At 51.7% G+C, this 20,614-nt stretch overlaps 3 protein-coding genes across 3 annotated transcripts; 2 read left to right on the top strand and 1 right to left on the bottom strand.

Annotated features, from left to right (window-relative positions):
- Positions 1 to 3,316: 3,316 nt before the first annotated feature.
- PLEKHJ1 (pleckstrin homology domain containing J1) lies at positions 3,317 to 9,187 on the bottom strand. Its single transcript, XM_082779934.1, has 6 exons — positions 9,033 to 9,187; positions 8,162 to 8,229; positions 6,428 to 6,494; positions 4,567 to 4,657; positions 4,291 to 4,354; positions 3,317 to 3,607 (listed from the first exon to the last, which is right to left on the bottom strand). Exons 1-6 carry the CDS (start codon positions 9,124 to 9,126, stop codon positions 3,542 to 3,544), a joined length of 450 nt encoding a protein of 149 aa, XP_082636060.1. The 5' UTR covers positions 9,127 to 9,187; the 3' UTR covers positions 3,317 to 3,541.
- Positions 9,188 to 9,229: 42 nt separating this feature from the next.
- Positions 9,230 to 15,091, top strand: SF3A2 (splicing factor 3a subunit 2). Its single transcript, XM_082779933.1, has 9 exons — positions 9,230 to 9,266; positions 9,630 to 9,800; positions 10,295 to 10,366; positions 10,693 to 10,739; positions 11,191 to 11,300; positions 11,949 to 11,998; positions 12,347 to 12,487; positions 12,994 to 13,062; positions 13,715 to 15,091. Exons 2-9 carry the CDS (start codon positions 9,675 to 9,677, stop codon positions 14,045 to 14,047), a joined length of 948 nt encoding a protein of 315 aa, XP_082636059.1. The 5' UTR covers positions 9,230 to 9,266; positions 9,630 to 9,674; the 3' UTR covers positions 14,048 to 15,091.
- Positions 15,092 to 16,583: 1,492 nt separating this feature from the next.
- Positions 16,584 to 20,410, top strand: AMH (anti-Mullerian hormone; the record flags this gene model as incomplete). Its single annotated transcript, XM_082779792.1, has 5 exons — positions 16,584 to 17,193; positions 17,788 to 17,966; positions 18,764 to 18,887; positions 18,983 to 19,166; positions 19,368 to 20,410. The coding sequence occupies 5 exons, from the start codon at positions 16,584 to 16,586 to the stop codon at positions 20,281 to 20,283; spliced, it is 2,013 nt and encodes a 670-aa protein (XP_082635918.1). The 3' UTR covers positions 20,284 to 20,410.
- Positions 20,411 to 20,614: the final 204 nt, after the last annotated feature.

Genomic DNA, 20,614 nt, shown 5'->3' with positions numbered 1-20,614 from the left:
GGAAGTGATGGCCATAAAACTGGCTCAGCTAATTTTCTGTAGGATTTTTAACATGAGATGAAGACCCTGATTCCCCTAACACAGTCTGTGCAATATGGATGCTGCTTAAATGTAATGGTCTAGATGAGTTTTTAAGATGTCGAAAACAGGTTGCAGCAATTGCCTGAGAAAGCTCATCCTTTTTGTATGTTTGTCTCTGAAGCTACTGCAGAGGGGCTGGCTCTGTTAGCAGAAGGCATGTAAAAACCATATTGTTGGAGACATTAGCAGCTGACCTGGGAGCAGGCACCCTCACTGCCAACCAGCAATACTGTACCGTTTCTTGGGATGGGCCTGCAGGCACTGTCATCCTGCTGATCTTTCATCCAGGATTGCTGCTGCTTCTGCCGCCTGCATCTCAGCAGTGATGGTGCCAGGGTTTTGAGCCCCTGCTCCTGGGAAAGAGCCCTGCACCTGCAGCCAGGCTGTGTAGAAAGCCCAGGAGCTTGCTGTAGTCACCTGCCTTAGCATGGGCTCAGGTTCCTTGCTACAGCTCTGACTGCCATAATGATTAAAACAAGTTTTTATTGGAAATGTTCATTGTACAACAGATAAACAGCTTCAGTACACTGTCAAGGAGCCTGTACCCAATGAACAGTGGAGCAGGCCCCTGGAATACAAAAAGCATAGTGAACAGATTATGAAAAATGAACAGTTGTCTATAAATCAAGAGCAGCGGATGCGGATCTCTAAAGTGTCTGGAAGTACCATCTTCCCTTACTCCTGACATCTATCCCAGTGTCCTAGCACTACTCTAACCATTGATCTAGCTAATTAAGTTACAGGGCCTGCGCAGGCCCATGCAGCTCTTCACAGCATTTGTCTTACATTCACTTAGGAAATGTCATTGTTGCCTCTTAAATAAGTGTTGGGATTATCACTTGTGCACCCAACTGTTCCCCAGAACATCTAAATAAAATGCCCATTTTTATGTACAGTGAAGATGGTGGGTGTCAAATCTACCTTCTGCAAGGTGCATGGAGAAGAAACTAGTGATAGTCTGGGAAGGCACAAGGTAGAGAAGTGTTAGCTACTGAGGGTGGCAGGCAGGAACAGTGAACCTCACAATAGCACTGGAATTGTTTGCTAAAAATGACTGAATGTTGGCAGAATTCCCAGCTTTTGTTTATATGACTGTTAATTTTGCATATCGAAGCATTCACTAATGCCGAACCTGGGGGGAAAATGAGCTCGGAAACCTCTCTTGCCTGCAGCCTGGGTCACTCCTGGTGACCTGAGGCTGAATCCAGAGAGCTATGGTACCTCCTCTGCTCTGCTCAGCCAGAGCTGCAGAGGGGACTCCAGGCTGCAGTGCAGCTCCGGCGTGTACATTGGCTTGTAGCAAGTGACCAGATGGACGAGGCTTTGCTATCACAGTAAGTAAGGCTGCTGTGTACCCCACCAGTGTGCCCCTGCGCTGTGGTAAAGCAGAGTAGGCTCATGAGGATGAAAATGCACTTCGAAGTCATCTGAGGACACTAATTCCCTAAAGCACAAGCTTGTTCCTGCTCTTAATCCCTCACTGCTGCTTCCATGAGAGTTGCCATCTGTCTTCAAACCTGCCCTGTTTTCTGCTTCTACCCTGTATGCCCTCAGCTTACTGAACAAGACAGCTGCCCACTGCATATTTTTGGTAATTGCTGGAGTTAGCACCTGGAACCAGTGCAGGGAAAGGGGATATCTGGGAAGGGAAAGGAAAAACCTTGGGCTTGAGGTTAAAAATAAAGCATCAGTGACATCTGCCGCTCTCCTGGTACCCAGCAGCTTGAGGTAAAGAGGGAAGGCCAGGCTACTAAAGCTTTTAGTATTGGCTTTTGTGTCTGCATTAATTCCCAAAGAAAGCCAAAACTTCCTACCAAACCTCACTCAGAGCACAGGCTGCTTGCTCCCTACCTCATTTACCACGTACTGTTTAATTGCAGAGAACTTTCCTGCTAGCCAGGTGGAAAAGAATGCCAAAACCTGCACACCCGTTGTGCTGTGCTAATGGAAACCTCTTGCTGCATTTACCTGCCCCAGGGGTGAGTAAAGTTCCTTCTGTCATCAGCCATCTGAAAATGCTTGCTGGGACTTTCCATAGGGCCTTTTGTGGGACTGTCCAGTGGAGCTGCTGCAGGAGCCACCTCGTAGAGTGGAGTGTGAAGAAAGAGGGGTCTTGAAGCTCTGGGCACGTGTGGCAAACACCTTCTGGCCTTCACCTCTGGCTGCAGTTTTCATTTTTGCAGTCACAGTGCTGGCTGCAAGTGCAGAGCCATGAGGAGAGATGTTCCTTACTGCTAAAGGGATCTTCATTACAGGAGTCCCTGCAGCAGCAGCCCTTGCTCCCTGGCAGCTTGCTGTGACCCTGGCAGGTGCAGTTGTTTGGATCTTTCCCTGTAGCAGCTCACAAAGGGGTGAAAAGCTGCAGCAGAGTGTCAGGGAAGGGAGTGCTAATGTACAGCTGTCCTACACTCCCTGGGCTTACCTTCTGCATACCCTGAAGCTCAAACATGCAGCCAAAGTGCATGTAGCAGTTCCTGTCTTTACAAGTCTCTCCAGCTGCCTTTCCTCTTTGGGAAGCTGAGAAATGGCACAGCTTAGCCCAGCCCCCAGTACTGCAGAGGGAGACAGGATCATAACAGATATTTCTCAGCCCTGTTTTTGCTCCCTTGTGCTTTACAGCTTTGTTCTCCACCTCATTTGTGAGAGCACTCTAACTGTCTGTGCCATGGGCTTCATCAGTCCTCTAGAAATTAGTACCACCTGGCTAGAGAAAGGACAAAAAGAACACAACCCCAAAAGGCAGGTGCTAGTGCCTGCAAACACTGCTGCCTTGACACAGGGGGTGGGTGCCCCTTCCCCATTAGCTGTTGCTGTTCCTGGGCTGCTCCCTGTGTAACTAGAAGGCTTCTCCCTCCCTGCTCAACTGAAATGGCTTTGCAGCGAGCAGAAGGAGGATAGCAGGGTTAACCCTGCAAGCACAGAAATGCAATCAGCTGGAGCATCCTGTTATGGTAAAATGATGAACAACTCCTGATGGCTCCTTTGGAGACTGCGGGAAGATCCTGAGCCAGAAAAGCTGAGTAGCTCCCTGCAGGAGAGGGACAGGGAGGAGGCTAGAGAGGGCTCAGAGTCTGCTCCAGAAGCTCCTGGTGAGAGAGACATGAGCCCTTGCTGGAGGAAGCCAAGTGCTCAAGCTCTCTGTTCAGTCCCTGCCCCCTCTGCTCCTGCTTGGAGCCACGGTGGTTTTACTCCCACCGCTGCAGCAGCAGCCAGCCCAAGGTCACAGTCTGCACTGAGAAGTTAGACTCTGCCTGCCTGCATGGCTGGGGCAGAGCAGGAGAGGTGGGATTGTGCAATGAATTATCTTAAAAAAAAAATCATAAAAAAATATGTGGCTAATAAATTAAAAAGTCAGTTGGTCACCACCGAATGGAAGGGTTGCTGTTCCTCCTGGGGGAGCTTGGGTTTGACTCTGCAGGGAGAGCCTGTGGCCAGAGCCAGTTCAGCCCAAGTGTGGGGTTTATTGCTTGCGTGTTGCCAGCTGGAAGCGGGCTTCCTCAGAGATCCCGTACTGCTCCAGGGGGTCCTGCAGCAAGAGCACAGGAAGGCAGCAGTCAGACACAGACAAGATGGGAGGTGAGCAGGACCCTCCTTTTGCCAGGCTGCAGTCTGGCAGGCAGCAGGGCTAGGTGCCAATTCCAGCTACGTGCTGGATTTACCCCAGTCTGCTGTCTGTAAGCAGTCACAGTCCATGGAGAGGATGCAGCAGATAACCAAGGTTCACAGACTGTATTCAGTCTGCTCTGGCACAGGAGCATGCGGGTGAGTCACAGCTACCCGTTACCTCCAGAAGGGATGGTCCAGGTATCCTGGCAGAGGTGCGAGCAGTGTCTCAACTGATGGACACTCTTGATTTTGCCAGGGCTGCTCCTCCAGAACTGGAGGAGTCAGGGTTAGCCCAGGCCCAGCCTGTCTGGCTGCAGACCCCAGGCTGCTCTGTGCTGCTTGTAACACACCGCGCTCAGGAACAGTCTCACGCACACCCACCAGCTGGACGCAGGCTGCTTGGCAGAGGAAGATTCTCAGGTGGCTGGGCCTGACTGCCTGCTGAGCCCACGGCTTCAAGACCTGACTTAATATGGCTCTGTCATACACGCTGCAGCCACCAGCCTCGTGTAGGACAGCTGGCACCAAGGCCAGGGGTCACCAAACCCTGCTCCTTGGACTGGAGAGGGTTACCACCTGAAAAGCCAACCTCAGGGGACTCACCTTCCCTGTCATTTTCTGGATCTCATTCCGGTAGAAAATCAAGCTTCTCCTCATGAACTCATAGCTGTAAGAAAGGAACAGACCATGCAATGGGTTGGACAGAAAAGGACGTGGGGAACTTTCGGGTGCTATTTAGAGCTGAAAGGAAGCTTGCCTGGGAGGAGAGAACTGCTTTCCGCCCTGGGTTCACCACAAACTAGTCCCAGGAAACAAACAGCACAGGGCTGCAACGTACAAACAGCACAGTGCAGACCTTGCTCTATTGGCTCAGCCTACCTGGCTCGCTTGAGTGCCTCAATCCACTCCTGACACTGTTCTTCGCTGTCACATTCAAAGCAGTACTTCCTCTCTGGCTCCTCAATGAAACCTGCCACGGATAAGGAAAAGACATAAGGAAGGTCCTGGCAGAGCTGCCTGCACTCCAATGTCTCCCTCCCCAGCAACCACCAGACTCTGCCAGGCTGCAGTTAGTACCTTTGTTCAACAAAGATGATCTGTGAACAAGCTAGTGAGACAGGCATCTGTTCCCTCTTATCTTACCCTGGATGGTTTGGGATCACGTTCTTTCCCTGTTTGCAAAGAACAATGACCCAGCCAAGCTTGCCTCTACACACTTGAAATCCAGCTTGGGAAGCAGTCTGCTGTTAGAAAGGCACTGGGAAAAGCACACAAGGTGCTAAACCTACCCCTCAACTGCCCCAGTCCCTCCACTGCTGGGCTCCTTATACCTAAACACCTTTCCCCATATGATTATGGTAAGGCAGCATGGGAGCGATGGTGGCCAGAGGTGCCTCATACAGCTCAGAAGCCCTTCATACTGCTCTTGACTGGAAGAGGTGCTTCCAAAAGTAACACCAGTTCTGGAGGCACTTCTCTGCTGCGCTTCCCAGGTGGCCCCGAACAGCTGCCTACAGCAAATGTAAGCTTAGAGCAGCCAAAGACTTCAGAGAGGAAAAAGCAGCTTCTCAGAGTGACAGCTCAGACTGGACAAATATGACCAGACTCAGGACTAAAACACCCTGAGTCCTTGCAAGCAGTCACCGGAGATGCAGTAATCGAAGTAGAAAATGGCCTGGAGGAAGTGATTTTGATATATGTAGAGGGCAGCCATCTGAGGAATCAAATCACACTCAGAGAAGATACTGACCTGTCTTTGCTTGAGGCTTTTGGGAATTTGGTGCTGTGCACAGTGGAAAGCAGTTCCCTGTGCAATTCCAATTCTTCACCAAGACAGAATCAGGACATCTAATTAATTACACTGTCCCCAGAGCTCTGCTCTTTAGTACACAGTTCACAGAGATCTAGGCTGCTGCTGAGAAATAACTGGGTCAGGCTGCACCAAACCCCTCAGGGCTGCCGTGCAGGGACACAACCTGATACCAAGGGCAATCAGTTTCAACACCTTTCTCAGGAATCATCAGTCACCAGGGTTCCTGACAAACTTAAAGCCCCAGAAATTCAGAGTGGGACACTCACTGGTATGCTCAGGCTGCTTGGGTGCCAGAACACCATCTCTCCCAGCTGAAAGAGGAGGCGAGACTCTGCACAGAAAAGCAGCTGTGCCTGACAGCCAGGCCAAAAGATATGGGGATGGCCTTGGAGAAACATCCTGTTATTTTTGCCACATACCTCTTTCACAATGATTAGTTGTTGGATGAAAGGCTGCTTATAAAGGATGACACACCGCAAGCCAGCTGGAGCCGCAGCTATCGCCACAAGGACAAACAGCGTGGCGGGAGGACTGGTGCTAGATTAGCCCAACAGATGGTTTATCTAAGGCTCACTTTTTTTGATAAAATGCAATAGCACAGAAGCAGCAATCTGTCAATACCAAGCCTTCCTAGAGAGGGATTTCTACAAGCACTAAGCCATGGTCAGTCTGTTTTTACTGCTTCTCTCCTCACAAGCAGCTGTGCAAATCACAGACCATTTCAGCCAGCACTGAAATGCCATGGTCCTGGAGCACGGCAGCTCCACAGAAACAACTGGCAACTGAGGAGGAGGGGGCTGAGGAACACTAACCCTGGTGCCAACAGAGAAAGAGGCAAAAGCAGGAACAAAGCAGCCAAGCATCTCCTTTTTCAAAGCACAGCTTGCCATAAGGGGGACACGAAGGGAGCGCGAGCATAGAACTCACTGATCGAGAAGACGTTCTCCTCTTCTTTAGTGATCCTGCAGTGCTCCAGCAGCAGAGCTCCAATGGGCTGGAAAAGACCCAGAAAGGGGGTTCAACACATGCTGCCAATCAGCACCATAGGAGCCCTATCAGCAGTGTTCTGAATCCAGAGTTCTCCCAGTGTTTTTTAAATGAGCTTTATAAGCTGATGGTACTTTTAAGGTAATTCAGGCTAACTGAATGAACGTTCAGTGTTCTTTTTGTCTGCTGATACACTTTGCTGTACCAGTCTTCCCCATAGCACTCTGTGCACGTTAGATAGAGGTTAAAGACTTGCTAAGCTTCACTCTGGGCTTAAGTATTTATTTCTGTTTTTCATTTAGCATCCAAAGACACTGATTAAGTTTACTTCCTTGCACAATAAATCAAGCAAAGATGAACTATTTGCAATGACACACAGAAAGGCTAACATTGCACTTTGTAAGGGCAGGCTCGAAGCTTTGCAGGAGGTTAAGAACAGCGTGTCGATGAACTAGAACAGCTCAGGGCAAACAGACAAATGGGAAGTACGGTTTGCTAGCTAGTGCACACTGAGCAAGGACACAAGAACCAACGGGTGATACAAGCCATAAACAAAAGCAATCCACAAGTGAATTCTCTTGTCCAAACTAAACAAAATACGAGAGGCAAATAAGGCAGCAACCAAGATACTCAAAAATCTGTTTTAGTATGTATTTCTGTCACAACAGCTTTATATTTGCACTGACCACAGACCTGTGGAACTATTTTTGATGTGTTCAGTAACATCTCCCTCACACTAAAACACGAGTGCTTATAAGCAATAACCCTCAGGACAGCAAGCAGCCGAGTGCTGCAGGGCAGCACCCTCGGGGTCTCGAACCACATGAACAGGGAGTCGCAGCTGAATCTCCACGGGACAGCAACTGCTCAGCTTTTGACCCTACCCAGAGAATTACGATTGCAGCTCCAGTGAAGTAACAAAGAGCGACCGCAATTCAGTAGAAAAGAGTGTTTCTTAAAAGAGGAGTTTTTCAGGCTGAAATATTCATTGTGGCCTAAGTCTAAAAACGCAACTAAAAGCTTTCCACTTCCTTGTGTCAGCAGGCACACAGCACCTTTCTTCATACCCAATCAAATGATTACTTTCAGATTGATTTTCCAATGAGAGAATCTTTAGCAACATTTACTGAGGAATGCACTAAAAACTACTGGATCTCAGTAGTGGCAAAGCCAGAAACAGAACCTAAGCCCATCCCTCTCGTTCTCTCTTTTTTTTTTTTCACCTAACCAAGGCCTCTGCATGTCAGAAGTAACAACACCAACAGAGTATAGCCATGACAATTTCCCATTAAAAGCGAGCATCGCTTGCAAGAAAAATTCCTGGTGTCGCAAATAAATAATGCTAGTTCTTTTTCCAGGAGAGCAATATAAGCTCTCCTCACAGTTTCACATGATAAAGCACAGGCCTACAAATAAACGTTACAGAGTCCATCTCTGGCAGTCGAGGGGCAATGGTTACGTTTGAAAGACTCGTTCCAAGCTCCCATATGAGCCATCTGGGCGTGGTGTAGCTGGCAGTGCTCCTCACCCCTACAAGCTTTCACTGTGTCGCTGGGATAGGAAGCGAGGGTGCCACATCCTGGTGTTGGCAGCCTGCTGTTGTACTGTTTCACAAAGCACGCACCATCAGTTCACAGAAAAAGAAAGTGTGTGTGAAGAAAAGAGGCTCCGTACCTCCGCTTCATCTGTCCGGAAGTAGAAGAGAAAGTTGACAACGAGCTTCACGAGGCGTTTCTTTAGCACTGCAAAGGGAAACAAGAGCGTTGAGGTGGCGAGCCCGCAGCACAAGGCAGAGGGAAGCACCTGTGACCTCTGCAACGTGCCGGTTCCCCACACTGAAGGGGAAGCTCCCTTGGGGTTTGGACTCCTGCTGTGTTTTACCAGGCACGCTTGGGGTGTCAGAAGAACAGGGGCATTCATCTCCCTGCTGCCCTCACAGCTACTCGCCCCCAAACCCTCCCTCTGCTCCTGCCTGCAGCCAGCATCCTTCTCCTGTCTCCTCTACTTGTCCCTGTCCCCAGCTTCACCGCAGCCCCAGCGCCTCCCCTCCTGCTTCCCACTCCTCCCAGTCTGCTCCCAGTGCTGCCTCCCAGTCCCCCCAGCTCCCAAATCCTGCTCCTGCCGTACTACCGGCACCCCCAGCTCTGCCGGTCCAGATTTCCCAGTGCCCCACTTCTCACCCCAGTATCACCCAATCCTGCCCGACACCTACCTCAGGACCCTACCTCAGCCTCCCCAGCCCTGCCCACGCAGTCCCAACTTCCCCACTCTGTTCCCCCCGACTCCTACCCCAGGCCCCCCCATCCAGCCCCCCCAACCCTACCCCAACACCCCCAGCGCCATTCCCCACTCTCATCCCAGCCCCACTCCAACACCTTCAGTCCCCCCCTCAGCCCCATCCCAGCATCTCCAGTGCCACCTCCCAGTACCCCCCCAGCGCCCCCAGCCCCATTCCAGTGTCCCCCCCAGCCCCCTCCCCCCCCCCCCCAGCGCACCCGGCCCCGCCTCATTCCCCCGCCCCTCCAGCCGCGCCGCGGCCCCTCACCGCTTCCTTTCTTGGGCACCCGCATCAGGACCTCGGCCGCCTTCTCCGCGGGCTGCCGGGCCAGGCTCAGCAGCTCCCGCTCGTTGTAGCGCATGGCGAGGGCCCCGCGGCCCCCGGCCGCGCCCGGACCCGCACCCGGACCCGGAAGCGCCGCGCCGGAAGCCGGAAGTCGTGTGGCGGAGGGAGGGAGGGAGCAGCGCGCGTGCGCGGCGCGGGAGCGGGGGGCGCGCGCCGGTACGGGGGGGGAGGGGAGGGGGGGGTCTGAGCCTCGCTGAGGGGATGGGGGGGGGGTGGGGGAGGGGTGAACCTCTGAGGGGGGCACTGAGCCTCGGTGGGCCCAGAGAGACGTTTTGGGGAGGAATTCATCGATCCTCCCAGAGCCGAGGGGGGCTGGGGGGGGGGTGTCTGTGGGGGCTTGTCCGGGTTTTTGGGGGTTTTGCAGCTGCTCAGCTCGGGGCTTGGCGGCACGAGGCCTGCGGGGCCCGGGGCTGTGTCACCCGGCGCGTGTCCTGAGGCCTTGCTGCTGGGTCTGGGGATGGAGCCCGGCTGAGGGGAAGCATGAGTTGTCACTCACTTGGCTTTCTTTCATTTTTCCAGACTCATTCTTTCTCCTGAAGTAGCTGAAGCAAAGAAGTCCCCATCATGGATTTCCAGCACCGTCCCGGAGGTAAAACTGGAAGCGGAGGCGTCGCCTCTGCCTCAGAAAGCAACAGAGACCGCAGGGAGAGGCTTCGGCAGCTGGCTTTGGAAACCATTGACATCAACAAGGTGAGCCTCGGCCTCTGCGCGCTCGGGAAGGGGAGGGCGTGCTGTGCCAGCCCCACAAGCTACGTGTGGATCAGTTCAGGGCTTCACATCAGTGAAGTGGCTTGGAGGGCAAGAGGTTCGGTGGGGAGCTGTGGATTGGAGCAAATACTTCTGTTTCTGTTAATGTGGGATTTAAACAAGAAACATTTGTGGAAGGGCTAACCAGAGAGAAGCCAGCACTCACGTATTCAGGTAGCTGTTGTCATGTTATTTCAGTCTGCTCAGGACTGGTTTGTGTTTTGTTGTTCCTTGACTGCAGTTGGGAGTGCTGTTACCAATAAAAAAACTGCTATTGTCTCTCTCTGTTTTCATAGTCCTAAAGTAGTGGTGTGCTAATAATTTAAACCTGTGAACTCAGTTCTTCCAGTGCAGGAGAAGTTCTGTTTTACATATTTTATTATTCTGTTGTTCTGGCATGTATCTTGCTTGTAACTTTTTAATAATTCTCTTCCTAGGACCCCTATTTTATGAAAAATCACTTGGGTTCTTATGAATGCAAGCTTTGTCTGACTCTACATAACAATGAGGTGAGTTGAACAGCTGCCTGTTTTGATCTCCACAGCAACAGATATTTTAGAATAATGCTGGCTTCAAGTGCTAGAACCGGGGATGTGCTTGATGACTGATTGCTGAAGAGTTGATGGGTGGGTAGTGGCTTGTGTGTGTTCAGCATGACAGTTTCTGACAGTTCAGCAGTTCTGAGCAATCTGCAATTTTTGAGTAAGATTTCTCTATGCTAGGGATTAAAATATCCTTGTCAACGTGAAATGTAGCTTCTCATCCATGTCAAGTATCTTTTGGTTCAGGAGCAGTCCTGTCTTTATTTAACTTTCTTCTGTCTTTTTTTTTTTAGGGAAGCTACTTAGCACATACCCAGGGGAAGAAGCATCAGACCAATTTGTAAGTTAATCCCCATTGTAGCTTTGTTCTCCATTACCTAGGCACATTGAAATCATGATTATGAACACTTGTAAATCTTGAACTTGGTAGCACGTTGGGCTTGAATATTCTTTGACTGTTTGTTTCCTAGTGAAGAGTTTTGGTTTAGATGACTAGTTTGTGGAGTTCTTTCCCTTTTTTACTTCAAGAAGTTGTCTCGGCTCCATCTGGAGATTGGCACAAAGGTCATCCAAGGTTGGATAAGATAATTGAGATGACAGCTTTTGGTCAGGGGAAGGCATAGATAAAACTGACCTGCAGTGATGCACATGGAAGAGGAACAGTTTCACCAATATGCTTTCTGTAAAGTACTAAAATATTCCGTGGCATGGGATTCACACTGCTTTCTAGCCTATCCTTCAGAAACAAGTGCTACTAACCTTTTAATTTTGCGAATTTCAAATGAATTCAGGGCCCGTCGAGCTGCCAAGGAAGCTAAGGAAGCTCCTGCCCAGCCTGCACCAGAAAAAGTCAAAGTGGAAGTGAAGAAATTTGTGAAAATTGGACGACCGGGTTATAAAGGTACATCAGTAATGCCTGTCACAGCAGATACCTAATGCCTGCTGGAGCTTACTTGAAGTGCAGTGCTATGGATATGAATTATTAACTAGTCTTTTTAGTAGATCTGTCCATAAATAAGATATGGGCTTGTCTCATGATGTCCTTTATTGTTTAAATTACCCATGAAACATCTCTTTATTGCTGACAGTCGAGTGAGAACCATTTTAATAATAGATTGGTATGTCTAAGTCTTCAGCTATTATAATACTTGTGCAGGAAATGAAGGCACTGCTTCCGACTCTGTTCTCCATTTGTTGTGCTGTACCATCTTTCACTAATGCTCACAAGTCACTTATTGGATGTATAGCTCAGGTCTTTTCTCTGAACTCCCCATTGTTTTGTTTTGGCCTTCAGTATGAAACTCAGCTGCTTTATCTCCCAGCTTTGTCTGCAGTGCACAGTGTGTCAGTGTCTTTGCCCCACAGCAACTGAATTTCAGTAGAGACCCACAGTAACTTTGGTTAAAGACATTGTGGCGATTTATTTGATAAATGGGAAACAAAATCTCATAATATTTGTTGTTTGGAGCCTTGTGTCTTTCCTAGGGCAGAAATAATATTGTTCTGACCCTTTTCTGTTACATGCTGAGCTTTCTTATTTTCTTTACAGTCACCAAACAGAGAGATCCAGAAACAGGCCAGCAAAGCCTGCTCTTCCAGGTAAGGTCACTGCTAAATTTTTTTTTTTTCTCTGGGTTACCCAGGTAAAACACTGGTAAATGAGCAGTTCTTCTCAGGACAATAAATAAAAAATAAAATAAAATAAAATCTTTACCTAGCTAGTTTTCTGCTGATGATTGTGTCAAGTAAATGGAAGAATCCATGATCGTAGTTGTCCAGATGTTTCTTTTGGTAGCGCTAAGTTGGGTGGGTGGTTTTTTGTTTGTATGTTTTTTGTTTGTTTTGGAGCTTCTCTCTAGACTTCTTTTATAGTTGAGGATTTTGTTCTGTATGATGTGGTGGTGAAAAGGGAATATTCTCCTAAGTGCTGCAGTAACATCCCAACAGATTGATTATCCAGAGATTGCAGAAAGCATCATGCCTCGTCATCGGTTCATGTCCGCGTATGAACAAAGGATTGAGCCTCCTGATAGACGCTGGCAGTACCTTCTGATGGCAGCCGAGCCCTACGAAACCATAGCTTTCAAGGTAAGATTTGGGATTGACTGATTATAGAGTTCCCTTCCCACATTTTCCAAGACATTAATTCCCTGTGATTGTCGTTATAGACTTGTACTGTTCTGGCCTTTGGGGGGTTAATGGAGTGGAAAGGAGGGTCAAGAAGACGTGGCTGGAAGTTGTTAAACTCTGCTGAGAATTAGTGGAGGACTCTGGCATGAAAACTCGGTTCTGTGTTGAGCTCTGGGGAGCTGTTGAATTCTTGGTGTCTGGCACAGGAAGGAGCCTTCTGGGCTTCGCTTCTCATCCTTTGTGCAGATGTTAAGGGAGGTTTTATTGCCAGCATACTTATCCTTGACCGATAGGGAAGTAACTTAATTCTTTCCTGCCCCCATCTCTATCTAATAACATCCGAGATGAGCACATCTCACAAGGCCTGGAATAGCTGTGCTTATCTTGCAGGCTCTAAAGCTAAAAAGGACCACTGAGCTAATCTGGTGGTGCTAATAATAGCTCCTTATTCTTTTTTGTTGCAGGTGCCAAGCAGAGAAATCGACAAAGCAGAAGGAAAGTTTTGGACGCACTGGAACAGGGAAACCAAACAGGTAGCTGGAGCATTGCAGCATCTTTCTTGAGGGTTGAAGAGGGAAAGGAGGGCTGAGCAGCCTGTGGGGACAGGCAGTGCAGGGAGAGCACACATCAGTTATGTCCATTTTGGCTTTGATGCTAAAGTCTTCACTCGTTCAGTGCAACTATGTAGTGATTCCTCCTGACAGAAGGATCTTCCTGTGTTCTTTGTGAAAGTTTAATCAGAGAGGCAGAATCTTCTGAGTGAAACTTGCTGTCAGCAGCAGCAGAACAGTGCATAAATACACAACACTGCGTCCTCCATGTGGGCTGCTCGGTGCAGGCTTCCCGCGCAGTTGTCTGTGATGGTATGGACATGCTCACTAGCTATTGTGTGGGAGGACAGGGGATGAGTGCACGCTGGGGGATCCTGACCCCATCACATAAAGCTGAGCACTTGGAACAAGTTTTGTAGGAGTTCAGGTACCGGGCAGGTTTGGTGCAAGTCCATGAACGTTAAGTAGAAAGCCAGCCGTGATCGGTGACACTTACAGTTCAGGAGAGAACTGCACTTTGCTCCTGGAGGCCATGCGTGTGGGCAGAGCAGCTGTTGTGTGATGGCGCAGTGTTGTCTTGACCGTTAATTGTTCCCTTCTCTTTGTTTTTCTCCCTCTCCCTTCCCCTCCCCAGTTCTTCCTTCAATTCCACTTCAAAATGGAGAAGCCGCCAGCTCCTCCGAACCTCCCTCCAGGCCCTCCGACCGTGAAGCGGCCTCCTCCGCCTCCGCTGATGAACGGCTTGCCCCCACGGCCACCTCTGCCGGACTCCATGCCACCTCCTCCTCCGGGAGGCATGACTCTGCCTCCTATGCCTCCCTCTGGACCGGTGCCACCACCTCCAGTGCCACCTCAGTTGCCACCAGCACCTGGTGTTCCTCCCCCTGCTCCTCTGCCCCCCATGATGAGACCTCCTCTCCCCACGGAGGGGCCAGGCACTATCCCTCCTCCACCTCCCTCCAACTGAAGCCCCTCTGGGACTTGGTCCCGCTGGACTCCTCTGCCTCATACCTTTTTATATGCAGGTTACAATTGAGTCAGATAAACTTTTGTTTTGTATGCCTGTGATTTTGAGTAAATCCTGTAGGTTCATTAAAAGATTTTCAATTTTCCGTTCTCTATGTCTTCCCGTGTATTGGTTAAAAATGTTGCTGTGTGTTCAGTTTCTTTAGCCCTTAAATGTATAAAATGTTCCCAGTCTGGTTATATTTTGGAAGTTATCCAAGAGGAGACAAAGGGCTGGAAATCTCTAGGCACCTCGCCTTCAGTCAGCTACTTCTGATTGAAGTAGTTGCATCGACCTTAGCTCAGCTGTGCTAGCTTAACACATTTCCCCACCATAGACTGCTTGATGTGTATCATAAATTACTGCCAGTTAATCAGTTGCTATTCAACTGAAGTCCTTTATGAAGCAGTTCATCTGGTGATTGGGAGACTTGTCATAGACACACTTAAAGGGTTTTATTACTGCGTTGCCAGTAATCCCGTTGGTGGGCAGAATGGAGGGCCAGCAAAATTTTCAACATGCAATTTTTCATCTTCCTGCTGAATTGCAGTTACAAGCAGAAGAGCGTTGCTCATGCTGAGTCCAGAAACATTTCTCCTCCAGGCACTGGAGCACTACAGTAGCTCAGGTGTTGCCAGCTAGAACCACAGAAAAATGTCTCCTAAGGAAATCAGTTTGGACTGCTTTTCAGGGGTCCTTGAGAAGCCCTAGACAAGGTTTCGTTGATGATTTTAAAAAAGACAATCATCCTTCCCCAAAGCGCAGTTGTCTAGCTCCTGCTTGTTAGACTGTTTATGCCAAATGGGGGTTCACAAACAAAGCATTGGTGCTCTTGTGTTTGACAATGGTAAAGGATTTCTGGGAATGTTTAGTCAGAAGAAATTACCAAAACTGCAGTTACATTAAGTCCAGGTTTGTTATTGTATTTCACTAGATGCTGTTTGTATCATTATGAAGCACCTGCTGTCATTAAATATTTTTTTTATTGTGCATGTCCTCCCACTAGCAGATTAGTTTTGGCAAGCTTTTAGTTCCTTTGTGGTTTTATTTATACTACATGTTTCCTTCAAGCAATCATTTGGTTCAGATTAAAAACAGAAAATGCTCTAAGCTTTCTTCTCTCTGTCCTTTGCAGGATTCCCTTCCCCAGACGGGCGTTCCAGCAGGCGGGTGACAGCAGGGCCTCGGCGGGTGCAGGGTGAGAGCACCAGGCTTGTGTTGGCTCTGTCGGTGCCTGTCTCTTTCCACAGGCTGCCCGGGGAGGCTGAGCTCGTGTCCTGCACCGGCTGTGTGCCTGATGGGTGGAAGGAGGCCGGGTGTTCGCCTCTTCTGCTGGCCAGATGCAGATCCTACTGTGTGCCCTGCAGACGTGAGAGCCAGGCAGAGCGTGTCCAGCTCCCACCTGCTTTATTGCAGCGCCGGGAGCACTTTTTCTCAATCTGAGCTGGCCCAGTGCCTGGGACGACTTGTGTGAGCCTTCTCTCTGCCATGTTCCTGTCCTTTGTCTCTGCTCCCATAGAAGAGAGGTCTGTGCTCGCAAGGCCTTTGGTCTGTTGCCCTTTGTCCCTGTCTGGCTCAGGCGTGCAGTCGGTCAGGGTCAGCCCACTCATGACGTGCTGGAGCAATATCCCGAGCTTCAAACTGCAGAAGTCCTGAGAGCCCAGAGGAAGGTCTGACTGTGTTGGGAATGTTTTGCAGGTACATTGAGGCTGAGGAGATAACCTCTGGGAGGGCGGTTTATTTGGAGTGTGTTAGGTAGGTGGTATTAGTAATTCCAAGTGAGCACTGGTATCAAACAGAAGTCTTTATAACACAGGCATTATGAGACTTTCCAAGACCTGATCTATTAAAGCCTGCAGTATTAAAATTCATTGGGCTGCTGCTGCACCCTGTGAGATTCTCCCTCACACGTCCTGGGAGCTTTGAGATGCAACCCAGAGCTCAGATATGTTAAGAGCCTCTGCAAGGCGGCCCATACACCATGGTACAGGAGGTACCAGCCAAGGGGGAGGCTTTCCAGCAAAGAGGGAGCTTTCTATACATTTACTTAGTTTCTTCCCATTATCTGTCTTTATCCCCCTCCTCCAAGTCTAGCCAATTCTTGCCTCCTGGTGTTTCACTGCCAACAGGAGTAGTATGTGCCAGTCCCCATGCAGATTCAAGTCTAGACTTCTACCCTCCTTTAAAAAACATCTGAAGTCAAGGACGTGCATCCCTACAAGTAGGAGAAACAGCTTTAATTTATTATTTTTTTTTTTTACAATTTCAATACTGGATGCAAACCCAAAAATAGAACAGAAAAGTTTCTTTGAAATATCCCTCCCTCCTTTCCAGCGTGACAGTATTCGAGTTTCTCAAGGGAGGTGTGTTGTGCATTGTCAACTCAAGGCCATCAGCTTTTAAAAGGGAGATGCCGTCCTCCCCTTCCGCACAAATGTTTTGGGAGATGCGTTTGAGCAGCTCAAACAACTGCATTTGGCATAGCTGAAGCAGGAACATGAAGCCTGCTCTTGGGGTACTTCTGCCGTGCCTGGCGCTGTTGCTCCCCTCTGCAGCGCTGCCAAGAAAAGGGAGCCCAGGGGAAAGGGTCTCCCCTGCTGGCACACTGGAGCTGAGCCTCTCGGAGGAGCTGGGACTTGAAGCAGAAGAGAGAAAAAGAGAAAATGCAAGCGTGCAGGCCAGAGCGGGACCCAGCTCATTGGTGAGATCGAAGAGGACCTCTGCTACTCGCCTCTTCTCCAAGACAGAGCCAGGAGCAGGGTGCCTGCAGGCGATGCCTGCGGATGGGGGCATCGGCTGGGCTGGCTCCAGCCTCCACCCCTGGCCTCTGGGGGGGCTGGAGGGCCCGGTCTGCAGGATGAAGATGGACCAGGACCAGGACGGGGTCCCGCCGAGCCACCTGGAAGTCATGGGTGTTCTCACCCACTATGAAAGTGGCTTCATCAAGCTGCTGAGGCAGCGCACTGGCTGGGACCGGAGCGACCTCACAACCTTCGGGCTGTGCCCATCAGAGGACACGGGTGCTGCGCTCCGGCCCCTGCAGCGTGTCCAGGAGCACCTGGCGGAGCCGGGGCAGGACCGGTTCCTCATCCTGCGCCTGGAGGAAGGTAAGTGCCAAACCCGGGCTGGGACAGTGCTCAGGTAGGCAAATGCTACTTCTGGGCCTAAGTCAGAGATGCCAATGAAGAATTAAATTTGCAGGGCTGGATATGCCTTAAAATTAGTTAAGCAGTAAAATAGGATGTCTTCCCATATTCTATTTAAGAAGCTGTATCTTTCATAGAGATGACAGCTTGTATGCAACGATGAGTCCTCGCTTGTGACTGATGCCCCAGTGCCACAGCATTGGTGGCTTCTGTACTGCTCGTGATCATTTTGGTTGTAGGAGTGTTCCTCTCTTTCTGTCTCGATCACTGGGATTCAGACCCAGTACCAATTCTGTCTGACAGGGAAAAGAGAAGAGACAGACAAGTAGACCTGAGTGGTCCTTGGAGGGTCCACAGCAAGGGGGCCTTGCTGCTTTCAGTCATCTAAAGCAAAAGCAATTTGCAGCATCCTTCCACCCTCCAGCTCCTGTTCCTGGTGCTCCGAGTGCCCTGCAGGAGCAGTGCCTGGCCCCAAAGCCCCTTCCTCGCCCGCTCCCCGCCCAGTGCACTGCATGCCCACAGGTTGTTTCACCCCCTTTTTGTTTTCCTTTGCAGTGAAGTGGGAAGCCCAGGCAAGGCTATGGTTTAAGCTGGCTTTCCAGGCGGAGGTGGGACGGTCACTGGGTGAGCTGCAGTTTGCCCTGCTGCTCTTCTACCCGGGCAGCCGAGCAGGGAGAGGTGCTGGGAGCCATGAGGAGCTGCTGGCCGCGGGCACAGGGCTGGCGCAGGAGCAGGTGGGTGGCCGTGCCGAGCCCCACGGGGCCTGGTGCCAGGAGGGAAGGTGGGAGAGGGGGTGTCTTGGCTCTGCTGCTCCCCATCCCTTCCCTGCACTTTCCCCATCCCCTCCCAGCGCTTTCCCCATTCCTTCCCAGCACATTTTCCATCCCATCTCACCATCTGTCTTCCCTTCCCTTCCCTTCCCTTCCCTTCCCTTCCCTTCCCTTCCCTTCCCTTCCCTTCCCTTCCCTTCCCTTCCCTTCCCTTCCCTTCCCTTCCCTTCCCTTCCCTTCCCTTCCCTTCCCTTCCCTTCCCTTCCCTTCCCTTCCCTTCCCTTCCCTTCCCTTCCCTTCCCTTCCCTTCCCTTCCCTTCCCTTCCCTTCCCTTCCCTTCCCTTCCCTTCCCTTCCCTTCCCTTCCCTTCCCTTCCCTTCCCTTCCCTTCCCTTCCCTTCCCTTCCCCTGGGGCTGACGGGGCCGAGCCGTGCCTGAAGATGGTGCTGTTACCCTGTCCCCAAGCTGCTGGCGGGGACAAAGGGAAAGCACCTTGGGGTGCACAGCGGCCCCCCATGCACGGCTCCCTCCCCTCCCAGCACTCTCCAGCCTGGCTGGTTTTAGGGCCAGCAAATCCTCCAGTGTGAGGTGAGCCCACCCAGTGCTGCTTCCCTGGATGCTCTCTGGGCTGTCTTAGTGTCCATACCTTGCCCCTGGGCATCCAGAAAGCAGGGATCATAACGGGGTCTTGTGTTAGTGCTGCCCCCCCGCCATGCCTCCCCCAGGTTCTCAGGGGCTCCTGTGACTTCTGCCTCCCTGCAGAGCCTCTGCCTCACTAGGGACACCCAATACCTGGTCCTTGGAGCCTCGGTAGCATCCGTGACCCACACCAGCGAGGAGCTCAGCTTCCAGGTGACCCTGGCCATCAGACATCGCGGTGATGGAGGTGGGGACTGTGGCAGCAGGGGACAGCGGTGCTGATGGCCCCTGTGCCCTGGCTGGGCACTGGGGACCTGGCTGCTGCACTGTCCCCACCTACAGGTGCCCTGCTGCCCCCCACGGAGACCCAGCAGCTCCTCTTCGGCTCGGATGACAAATGCTTCACCAGGATGACACCCGTGCTGCTCCTGCTGGTGAAGTCCTGGCGGGGGCACGATGCTTTGGCCTCTTCCTCCTACCTCTCCGCTGATGGAGTGGTGGACGTGGCTCCATACCCACAGCTCAGGTCTGTGCCTTTCATCACAGCCACAGAAAAACACGGGGTGGGAAGGGGGGGGGTAGGGGAAAAGCCCCTCTGTCCCACCCGTGGGGATCAAGGCTGGGAAAATGCGGGGCACACCTGGGTGGGGCAGAGGTGCTGTGGCCCAGCCCATCACCCCCAAGGGTGCAAGGGGCCCCTGTGACCCTCTCTGTGCTCTCTTAGCAGCCCACCCCAGCATGAGACCATGGAACTGCTACCCTCCACTGCCCCCAGCCAGGCCAACACCTCATCCCTGGCCCCCGGGGATAGCGGGCAGTTCCTGGGCATGCTGACCCGCTTCATCCGCCGGGTGCTGAGCCCCTCCAGTGAGCCGCCCACTCAGCCCAGCTCCCACCACTGGCTGGACTTCCAGATGATGGAGACACTCCCTCACCAGCTGCTCAACCTGTCTGAGACAGCAGCGCTGGAGCGGCTGGTGCAGTCGGAGGAGCCTTCGGTGCTGCTTTTCCCCCAGGAGGGCAGTGCCGGGCTGGAGCAGCATTTCGGGGACTGGCAGCCAGAGGGGACCGTGCTGCAGCTGCTGATGGGCAAGCTGCAGGCAGTGATCCAGGAGCTGAGGGACATCCCGGCGTTCCAAGCCAACATGGGGCTTTTCCAGCACCTCCTGAGCTTCTGCTACTACCTGCCAGGGCCAGGCACGGGCAGCGCGGGTGAGCGGCCGCCTGGCTCTGGGAAGCTGCACACACTGCTGCTGCTGAAGGCGCTGCAGACGGTGCGGGTGCACTGGCAGGAGCGGAGGAAAGTCCTGCGACAAAACCGCAGCGCCCGGCATCAGGCCCACTGCCGGCTGCAGGAGTTGACCATCGACCTGCACGACCGCAAGTTCATCGTCATGCCCACCGTGTACACAGCCAACAACTGCGAGGGTCCCTGCAAGCTGCCCCTCTCCACACGTGTCCCCAGCTACTACTCGCACACGGTGCTGCTGCTGGGCATGCAGGAGCGGGGCTCGCCCCTGCAGCGTGCTCCCTGCTGCGTGCCCGTCCGCTACTCGGACCAGCTCATCATCAGCGTGTCTAGCCAGGGGCTGGAGGTGCGCAAGTTCCCCAACATGGTGGCAGAGGAGTGCGGCTGTCGGTAGAGGCTCCTGCCCATAGCCCTGGAGCGCCCCTGCAGCTTTGCTTCTCGCTGAGACGTGAGCACTCCTCCGCATGTCTTTTCCCATTGGTTTGCCTTGCTAGCGTTGTTCTGGTTCTGGGTTTGCAGCCGTGCTGCTCCCTGGAGGGCTGCCAGCCTCCTGGTGCTTCCCTGCTCCATCTGCAGAGGCTGGGGATGTCCGAGGTGCCCAGAGGCTCAGACTGCAGTCTGGTTCTGACCCTCAGTGGGGTTTGGGCTGGGTACGGGACGTGCAGGGCATCAGAGGGAAGTTTGTTCTAGTTGGGGCCACATCTATTTATCCACTGCTGCTGTGG

The sequence above is a fragment of the Aythya marila genome (genome assembly GCF_965140915.1).
Source record: "Aythya marila genome assembly, chromosome: 27".
Taxonomy (NCBI): Eukaryota; Metazoa; Chordata; class Aves; order Anseriformes; family Anatidae; genus Aythya; species Aythya marila.
Note: the sequence above shows the minus strand (reverse complement) of the source record. Positions and strands in the feature narration are given on the sequence as shown.